At 31.9% G+C, this 10638-nt stretch overlaps 1 protein-coding gene across 4 annotated transcripts in view; it reads right to left on the reverse strand.

Moving 5' to 3' along the window:
- The window catches only part of LOC105451443 (phospholipase DDHD1-like), a 23846-nt gene that overhangs the window by 3475 nt on the left and 9733 nt on the right, over nucleotides 1-10638 (reverse strand). For 2 of the 4 annotated variants that reach the window (XM_011691885.1, XM_011691888.1), the window contains exons 1-8: nucleotides 8293-9080; nucleotides 7266-7583; nucleotides 5125-5295; nucleotides 4910-5038; nucleotides 4660-4801; nucleotides 2658-2764; nucleotides 2280-2593; nucleotides 1840-2125 (exon numbers count right to left, since the gene is read on the reverse strand). In XM_011691885.1, the coding sequence (XP_011690187.1) occupies nucleotides 1840-2125; nucleotides 2280-2593; nucleotides 2658-2764; nucleotides 4660-4801; nucleotides 4910-5038; nucleotides 5125-5295; nucleotides 7266-7583; nucleotides 8293-8371 (1546 nt within the window). In that variant the 5' untranslated portion in view covers nucleotides 8372-9080. Of the gene's footprint in view, nucleotides 1-1839; nucleotides 2126-2279; nucleotides 2594-2657; nucleotides 2765-4659; nucleotides 4802-4909; nucleotides 5039-5124; nucleotides 5296-7265; nucleotides 7584-8292; nucleotides 9081-10638 lie in introns of those variants that run through there. The other 2 variants (XM_011691887.1, XM_011691886.1) reach the window with 2 other exon arrangements.

Consider the following 10638-nt stretch of genomic DNA (forward strand, 5'->3'; position numbering starts at 1 on the left):
ATTGAGACCGCTCTCTATCAAGTGCTACGGCCGGTATTCATAAGTCGGTTTTTATTTCAAGACCATCTTAAGTAATGTCTTAAGATGCTAATATGGCTCTGTTATTGGCTTGTAACATCTTAAAACTATACTTCAGACGATCTTATATCTAAATATAAGAATCGATTACGAATACCAGTCTATAACTTTGTTTTGCGAATCGGGCTAAATTCTTTTGCAGACATATTTTCCATATCAAATACTTGCAAAATATGTAAAAAAAATCGATTTTTCCGATCCGATAGACTAGAATACCCCCTTAAGAACACCGTAAAATTCGTTTCCAAATATATTTTTTTAATCATAATTTTGTCGTGTGTATTCTTTTTTACTGTCTGGTATATGATGCTAATTAATAAAATTTCGCGATCATACGCACAATCAGAGCGTTTTTAGAATATCGCTGTGCTGTCAGGGTATATATTATATTTTAATAGTGCCATAATATTGTATTGCAATTTCTAAAGGCAGACATTTTACCTGTTGCAATGTTGTAGCAACGTTGCAACATATTGCAACATTTCTGCAACATTGCAAAGATTGCTACAATACTGCTGCAATCTTTCTGTGCTGTATGAACAGCTTGAGACGCCATAGACGCTTTAGACTAAGAAAAAGTAATGGAAATATAAATTTCTTAAATTTTTTTCGTTCTCAGCATAATCTCTACCAGCCTGAGTTACATTGATGTCTATATTTTAATCGTAGAGGTTTATTAAATCTGTTTTTAATTATATTTCTTTTGCCTTGAAAAATAATCACGTTTGGTCGATAAAAAACGACTATAGGATCTTAAGTTTTAACTCTTGTACTAAACATGTATTTTTTTGCATCGATTTTGCAAATATTAAACATTTTAGCTTATTGATCCTTTACAGAAAAATCGCGATAAATTAATTTTAAAAAAATGAACGATTAATTTGATCTGCATATGCAATTTAAAAATTAATATACTTCTTATCATTTGTTCCAATTTAATCCTAGATATAAAACAAAAGAGTCCCCGGGACCCCAGCAAAACTTTCTTGGTTTGGCATTTCTAAAATTGGAAGGGGAGAAGTTTGGGATATTGACGTAAAAAAAGTTTGGGATCTCCTCAGTAGGAAGACGTGTTGACGCGCGGCAATTGTCGCTCAACAATCGAGCAGTGAACAGTTGAAGTGAGGGGTCCCCGGAACTGCTTGCAGTTTTGTTAAAAAATTAAAATATTGGATCGCCAAATTTTTTGTTACTATTTTAAGTATGCCCTTTCAGAATTTTCAAGAATTTTTCAAATCGTTCTATAAACAAAAGAGATGATTTTTTTGAAAAAAGGTGCTAAATCGAGATTTTTTCGCGTTTTTGAACTTTCCTTTTTCTTTGAACTCGTATATCTTGGAGCTTCTTAATTCTATCGACTTTTAAACATTATTAGTTTGTTCTTTGGTCGATTCTCTATCAATTGAAAAAAATTAATTAAAATATGTCAATTTTTACTAGAGTTACAGTTATAAATATGGATGGGATCCTCGGGATCCCAGTGTGTATACGTCGTCAAAAAAACAGTGTGTATACCTAGGATTAATTTAGATCAAATTCGAACTAACAATAAGTATTTATTCTAAGTACATAATGTATATGCAAAAATGTAAATAGAAATATATATGTATAAATAATTTTTAATTATACACTAATACATATTTCAAAGGATAAATAAAAAAAATCGAAAATATAAAAATATCATAGTTAGACTTTATATTCCTAACTTTAAAATATGTCATAGAAGTTCATTTAAATAAGTAACAAAGGCGTGACGAATACCTGTAGGTGGTAGAGTCGGATCGACGTTGTTCAATGATGAAGGCGATTGTGGCATTTGCTGACCATCAATTCCTCCGTATGGTGGTATCAGTACTGGCTCAATTTTACTGTAACCCCTTTCCAATAGCGGTTCCATTCTGTAAGCCACTGGGTCGGACCAGTGAAATATATTGTAGAACCTCTTACACAAACTTTGCGGCATCACATCTAATCTATTGGATGGAGCACGTGTGCGCAGCGCTAGAAATACAGACAACGGCGAACCCAAGCAAAACAAGTTTTCAATCTGTAAACGGAAAAACATTTTCGCTTGGTATAATTCTAATAGTTAGAAATAATATGTACCCAAGTATCTTTTGTAAACAGTTTAAAATGTACCACACACACTTAGCTGTATTCTATCTTTCATCGTATATTCATAGAGAATTGTAATTACTTACGGGAAATTGCAATCCTTGCAATAAAACTTCTTGCGTCTGTGGGCACGAAAGTCGCGTGTCAGGTCCTGTCCAACCTGTAACTATGTCATATAAAATCACACATCCTAGGGAGTGCGCCAAGATTGAAACCTTTCCTTGCCAATCGGGATGCCGACTCGCAAACATAAAATACAAACTATTTAGCTCCTTTTGCAAACCAGCTCGGACCTCAGCACCATACAGAGGACTTGTGTAATATAAAATGTCCATTGCTGATGTATTCAGCAAGTGGCGAATGCTCAATACACTGTAAGGCGTAATTGCGTCTACTATATCTGAAAGAAAGGATTACACATTCGGTAAAATTAAATAGATATTTGCAAAGTATTTGTATTTTACCTCCGTCTAACTTCAACGACGACCGCCATTCAACTGGAAAGAATTCTACTCTGTGTTTAGAATTTGGAAAATATTTCTGCTTAAGCCAGTCCACGCAATCTCTAAAACTGTTAATTTATTTGTATTTAAAATCAACATTTTATAAAACTATATATTGTACATGATATTCCGCAAAGAAACTGACAAACTTCTAAAATGTATTCTAGAGAGATCATTCTAAGTAAAAACGTTTAGATACATATTATTCGTTCAAAATGATAAACTTCTGCTTGCAAACATGTTGCATCACTATGTTGCATCACTAAGTTCAATGAAAATATTATCTGTGATCTCTATTATTTTGTCAACAATGACTCCTTTATCATCATTATATCAGATTTTAAACCCTACAAAAAGAAATCCAGAAGCAGTAAATTAAAAGATCGAACAAATCATCATATAGGACCTCCCCTTCCTATCCATTTATTTGGACATTTTGACCATATAATTAGAAAAATAATATTCACTTAATAAAATTATAAAACAAATTATAATTATATTTGTAAATAATAATAAATTATAAAATAATCAAATTTATTTAATAAAAGTTATAAAAATATCTCATATTTTTCGCCTGTTACAATATTAAAATTGTCTATCTCGATAATTAAATCAAATTGACCTATAATGTATCTAAAAGTTTTTTGCTTAGAATGACTTCTACAATACCTGGTTATATTATTAGACGCATACCATTTTTTTTACAATTTACTGACTTCTAAATATCAGATTTATATTATATATCTATTCTACTGTTATCCATTTATCGTTATTGTAATAGATTGAAATATGTAAAAAAACAATCTATAAATGGTCTGAAATGAATTTTATTTTATTACATCATTCACTTCATTCATGTATAATGTTCATGAAAAAGTATGTACCTAATACTTATAAAGGCAAAGCGTGTTTTCTGTTTCTATTACAAAGATTTTATTTGTTTATATGATAAACTTTAATTTAAACATTATATAATATTATTAGAATCAGATTCTAATAGCCAAATGATAACTTAACAAAATATTTAAATATGTATAAACATAACAAAATAACAAAGTATTTTAAAAACATCTTTTTATTTCACAAAAATAAATATTTAATGAATATATTACCAAAACTGTTCATATTAATTCAGAATGTCCAAACAAAAGAAAAAAATCAGTAGTCAGGATAAGAAACCGAAGACAAGCGAAATATAGATGTCAGTTAATATTTTAAATATAACTATGTGATTCCACATACCCTAGCTTCAATAAACTGCGAGCCATTACTATCGGATTCAATGCAGCATTTGATTGAAATAGAACCGTATCACGCTGTTAAATAATTTAATGAGTACTGATGCTTACTTGCATCTTTTAATAAATCTTCCCCCCCCCCTTTTTTGTTGCGACTCCAAATAAATGCTAACTTGCATTTATAGGCTCTACTCTGCCTGAATCTGTAAAGAATTTATTGCGAAAAAATATCACCTCATGTTCTCAGCCAGGAATCGAACCCGGATCTCCACGTTTGCCGGACGGGCATCTTACCTTTTATTAAAAGATGCAAGTAAACATCAGTACTCATTAAATTATTTAACAGCGTGATGATACGGTTCTGTTTCAATCAAATGCTGCGTTGAATCCAATAGTAACGACTCGCAGTTTATTGAAGCTAGAGTATGTGGAATCACATAGTTATATTTAAAATATTAACTGACACCTATATTTCGCTCGTCTTCGACCTTTTATCCTGACTATTGTTTACAACACGAGCTGGTAATTTAGTTATTTAAAAAAATCAGACTTTAGATGTGTAAAAATAATATTTATCAGTTTTATTCATTCATTCAAGGTGAATCTATCAACAAATTCATGCATGTAGTAATATAACCAGAAACTGAGAACATATTCTAGAAAGATATCGATTTTCTCGCGCAACATTCTATATATATATAGCACAAAAATTATTATCTTTATACCATGTAGTGTTACGTATAATTTTTCCTGTGTCTCGCTTTTGTCCTATTCCATGAACAACAAATACTAAATGATCGATATCACGTGGCTTATCCTCCATATTCGTACGCGTTTTATAGCCTCTTTTCAATCGATAGCCTGTTGCTGTCAAATTTAAAATTGAAAAAAAAAGTATCAATAAGATGTAATGATACGTAAAGATACACGCGAATGGCGTTTTAATATTTTTATTATCACTAATTCTGAACTTACTTTTCGCAAAACCCAATTTTGATGTAACGCTACGCATCAATTTAGTAGGTGTATATTCACTATATTGTGTCACATCGTTAACCGAATGCCAGTCAACATGAAATTCGGGGAATTGCTCGGTATGTAACACTGAAAGTGCAATAAGAAGTTTTAATATTAAATCCACACATATGTATATACGTACAAATTTAAGAAAGTATGGAGACAAAGGATACCTTTATAAGATTGAGGAGCATTTGTATCAGACGTAGTGACACTTTGATTGTTGCTTTCTTTTTGAAATAATTTAAGATGTACCTCTTCTATTACTTTGGAATGTTCTATTTCTAACGGTATCCAGCTGCCATCATAATACCATGTACCCCTCATAATTTCCCATTCCTCACCTTGAACAAACATTTACATAAGTCATTATATTTGTACAAACTAATAATTTGTGTGTTATGCATATTTCACATGTGATCAAAGTAAACAAATTCTATATAAACCTGAATACTCAACTTTGAACCTTAACTTTGAAAAAAGTGAGATTTCAAATTATTATTATAGCATTCTAATACTCCTAACTAAAAAAAATTTCTTTTACTCAAACTTTTGATTGACAGTGTATTTTGTACAAATGCAAGTTTTTTATTAAATTACTAATAATGGGCTCCATTATTAATAATTTATTAATAATAATATAATGGGGACCCCATTATTTTATTGGATTAAAAGAAAAGTTATGTCGTATTTTCTCAAATAAACGGTTGTACTGTATTTAATTATTATTATTAATTATTATTATTAATTATTATTATTAATTAATTATTATTAATTAAGTATTAAAAAGAAATTTTAATCTAAATGTCATAAATGCATTTTATTGTGACAGAAACCTTTGAGTGTATTTCTTATTACGAGATACACTGCCGGCCAAAAGTTTGAGACTACTAATTGAAAATGTTCCACGGTATAAAATAAAATCAAAATCCTGGTCCAATTTGAGCCTCTAACAAATCATGATCGATAGATCAAAGAATGAGATAGACTATTAAAAATATGATCCATTGTTTAAAAAAAGACCGCCAAAATTGCTTAAGAAGACAATCAACAAATACCGAATATGTTAAATACAGTTTGATATTTGTATCATTTTTATCATAATTATTTTTATTTTACTTCAGCAATTACAACAAAAATATATCAATTCAGTATTCGAAATCAATCATATATCGCATCAACGTCGATTCAATTAATCATTTCTGGCTAGATATGCTATCCGTTTGGAACAAAAAATGTTATTAAATACATTTTTCCAATGTTTGAAGAACAGTATTTCTAAACAATGATGACTTATAATTAAAGGATTGTATCTATAAAACATTTTGATCCTAACTATTAAAATTAAGTTTTGTTGCTAATCGCAAGGAGACCAAAATCCATAAAAATGGGCAAGAATCTTTACGCATTATAATTCAACATATTTTTATATTAGTTTACTCTACTACGTTGTTATACAATAAAATAAAAAAATGGCTAAAAGTTCTATAAAAAATATTTTTTACGAAATTTCTTACAAAAAAGTACTAAAAAATATTAGACACTTTTTTCGTCAAAGTAACATCTCACAAACGTTTATAATAATTTTTTTATTATTATAATTATCTAAAAATAATTTAATTACGAGTATAATTTTTTCTACGAAACATCTTTTCTTAAAAAATTTATAGCTTAGTTTTGGAAAAGAAGCTTTACGAATCAATTTTCTTGAAATTAAACGATGCGTTGCTATTAACAATGTTAATCATTATGCCAAATACAATTCCTATTAACTTTCAAATTAAGAAAAAATGTCAAAGTACACGAATCAAACTTTTAAATAGCGTTTCATCGAAATTCTTAAGTTTTATGTGATCTCTTTTAACCGGCAGTGTATATAAATATTTTTTGCTGTATATAAAATATATATATATATACATATTTATTTATTTATTTATTTTGCTGGGTGATCTGAATAAACTCTTTACTACAACGATAGAATCTATTGCCGTTATATTTATTTCGCACATGTTGCAAGTCATAATAGGCATAGTCAATACGAATTGGCTATAATAACTTCAAGGACGAAGTAATCTGTGCAGTATAAAGGCATGCATTGCACGCACAAACGGGAAACTATACAGAAATCTAAACAGGCATTAAATCATTATTAAGGCATTCACGGATATTCGTACCAACTGTTGATTGACCACTGTTATTGGCATTGACTTCGGCAACAGGCCGAAGGCAATTGATAAATATGTTAACGGTGTAAAGAATAAAAAAATAAAGAATAATGCGAGTAAAAAGGAAAGTAAAAATATGTGATATTCACCTGGCCAGTATATCGAAACGCATTTCATATTATCAATATCAACATCGTACATTCCACCTCTAACTACAATTTTCTCAGCAGGTGACAAACCGTTTGTTCCATCGTTATTCTCATTAATTAAACTCTGACGCTCCCGATAAATTCTCTCGATTCTTAAGCTGTCGTATCCACAAAACTCGTTCCACCTTTTGTCAACGCCGTCTTTGTAAAACCACCGTATTTCCTCTGGGGTCAAAGGTTCTGCATAAGTTGCTTCACTCACAGCATTAGTTTCTACATTGTCCTTTGGACTTTCTTCCACTATCACTTGACTATCACCTTTGTGAAAGAACAAAAATTAAATCATTATACACCTCATATCCTTCTACTAATAAGCAATAATATTATCAAATGATAATTTTACACTCTGACTGTTATCGTACATGGATTTTTATACAAGGAGAAAAACATAAATAAATTAAACATTAAGACCAGAATTACTTTAATTTATACCATTTGAATCATTAACATGCTTCAAAAAAAAGTTCTCATAAAAAAATAAAAAATATTTTATCTTTAAATACAAATAAATATCTAGTAAATCTACAGTATTTATTCAGATTTTTGTAGAGTATTATTTGGGAAAGATATGTGCTGTAGTAATAAATCAAAGGTAAAGTCGGATCTATCAAAAAAACACATGAATAAATTAAGCTTAAAATCCAACAAAAAGAATTTGCCTCGCATGCTCACTCAACTGTGTAGCGTTGAGCGTTTAAGTCTATTCTACAATACTCGTAAAAATTAACGAATCGTCGAATGTAAGGAAATTAATCGATTATGACACATCAATTTTTACGGCTTACGAATATTGTGGAATAGGTTTACGAGCTCGAGCTTCCAACAATCTCTCAAATCACAACGGCGTCTACTCGCGATAAGCGACAGTCGCCGGTGTGCAGTCGAACAATAGCGCCTGATCGCCGCGTGATAACATTCTTCAACTGTGGAAAATCACCGAATCTGTCACGTGCGCGTCTTTCCGTACCTTCGCAGGACTCTTGCTCCATAGGCATCTCCATCGGCATCTCGCTGAACGGATCGACCTCGCACAGATTAATGGACATCCCGTCGAGCTGTCAGGCGAGAGTAGCTGTCGGAACTCGAGCACGCTCGAGCTTCGTGAGTTCAATAGACAGCAGCGCGATAAGTTGTCGCGCGTGGGCGACCACACGATCACGAGAACAGACACGACTCTTATCGCGGACCTGTCACCCTTGCGTCATATCGCGGTGACGAACCGGCGGGGATGAACTTTGCACGAGCGCGAATGAAAACGCGAGACATGCCGAACGTAAAGAGAAAAAGCGAGAGAACACGGCGAGAATTCGAAGAATAACTTCGACGATCCTCGCTTCTTCCGTGAATTACAGCCTGTAACGTCGCCGATGATCGTCCTTGGACGCGAATTGTGCTCGCGACAGTCGCTGATCGAGAGCCGCGTTATCTCGGGCTCTTCTGAATGGGACCGACAACCGCGTGCGCGCGCGTGTGTACAGTGTGTTATTCGGGGAACGGTGAAGAATGTTATGCCGCGACGCTACGCAATGCAACGTGAACGTGACTCGACGAAGACCGAAGACACGGTATCCTCTCCGACCGTCGCGTATAATCGCGTACCTCACATCGCGCGTCGCATCCGTTCGCGCGTCTTATATAATGCGACTTTTCGACTGGATCACCTCGCCTGACGGCACCCACGAGTCCCACGACCGGACGGTGGGTGATGCTCAACCGCGACCAGCTGATGCAGTGCGTGGCGTCGCCGCACTCGCCTGAACTGAAGCGGCATGCATGCATGCATGCATATGCAACGCGGCGTGCGCGAATGACGCGCGCCGCGCGGTGACGCACAGTGACGTATCCATGCGGAGCCGCACACGCGTGTCGGCAAAATGATAGGAACGGAAGAGGGAATGCAGGGAAGTCCGAAGTAGACGAGTAGTTTGAATGACGATGTTTTTCTCTCGCACAATTCTTATTTCTTAAGACTGAAGTAACTGAAACTGACTGTCATCTTCGTGTTTCATTCATCCAATTTGCAATTCACAAATAACTTGTGGCGAATTTACAGTACGTTATCCGCATGCCATTCCGGTATTTTTCGTGTTTGAAAAAAAAACACTTATATAATACCATATATTATAATGGCATGTCTCGATAAATTTGGCTGTTTAATATGCCGCGAATTGAAAAATATTGAAAAATGCTGATTATAATTCGATTTCATTACATATTTATTTTATATATAAAATATATTTTAATAAAAAGATATAAAATATATTTATATATAAAATATATTTTAATAAAAAGAAATTTTTTAAATAAATAATTATATATGTGTATACACATAATACATTTCTTATTTTGAATGAAAATATTGCAATTATAAGAAAATTTTATTAAAATAATCGTTTTACAAAAATATTTTTATAAATGAAACAGCTTGCATTTTATTTTCGCACACAAACAGCGGTTTTTAATTCTCTATAACGCCTCTATAAAGTAATTTTAAAATTACATATTTTAATATCTACATTTTTTAAGTCATACTTTATTATATTTTTTGATCATAACTGAGTATATAGTCTTTTTGTCATAACCGAGTATAATATTTTACTATTTTCAGATTACTGCCAACACAATTAAAATATTTAGAAATAAAAAGTAAAATTCTAAAATTTTTATTTTTTATTTTATTGTTTTAAGTATTTTTACTAAAATGTGGATATAATTTTGAAAATGAGAATACTTAAATACAATATAATTTAAGTATTTAGTTTTTAAAATATTTTTGACATTGCATCCCACTTTCTTTTTACTTATTTATAATTTTTTTTGCTTCTCTTTCCTTTTCTAAAATTTTCACGACACATTGCTACGACACACCGGTTGAAAAACCTTAATTTATAATGTTTATATCTATATAATTTACATAAAATTCAATTAAGTAAATTATTTAATTTTATTATATATTTAATATTGTTTATATAAATTTGATTTTTATTACTTTATATTTACTTTATATTTGTATATTTGAGTACTTTATAATTAACCCTTTGAAGCACGGTGGTCCCTACAGGGACCACCTTTTTTACCCGCTAATTTTATTTATAAAAATTCAATGTGAATCACAGGTGAATGTATGTGAAGTGAGCGCGAAGAGCCGCACATACGGCACGCTACGCTCCTGTGTATTCCGGCTAAACGCGATCTAATTGATTAACTTTATACGTTAATAACTCTGTAAATAATGGTCTGAGCCAAAATTGAAAGAGGAACTTTTAGTTCAAAATTTCATTCTCTAGATCGGAAGAGCACACGTCTGAACTCC

Source organism: Wasmannia auropunctata, unplaced genomic scaffold (genome assembly GCF_000956235.1).
Source record: "Wasmannia auropunctata unplaced genomic scaffold, wasmannia.A_1.0 LD336051.1, whole genome shotgun sequence".
NCBI lineage: Eukaryota > Metazoa > Arthropoda > Insecta > Hymenoptera > Formicidae > Wasmannia > Wasmannia auropunctata.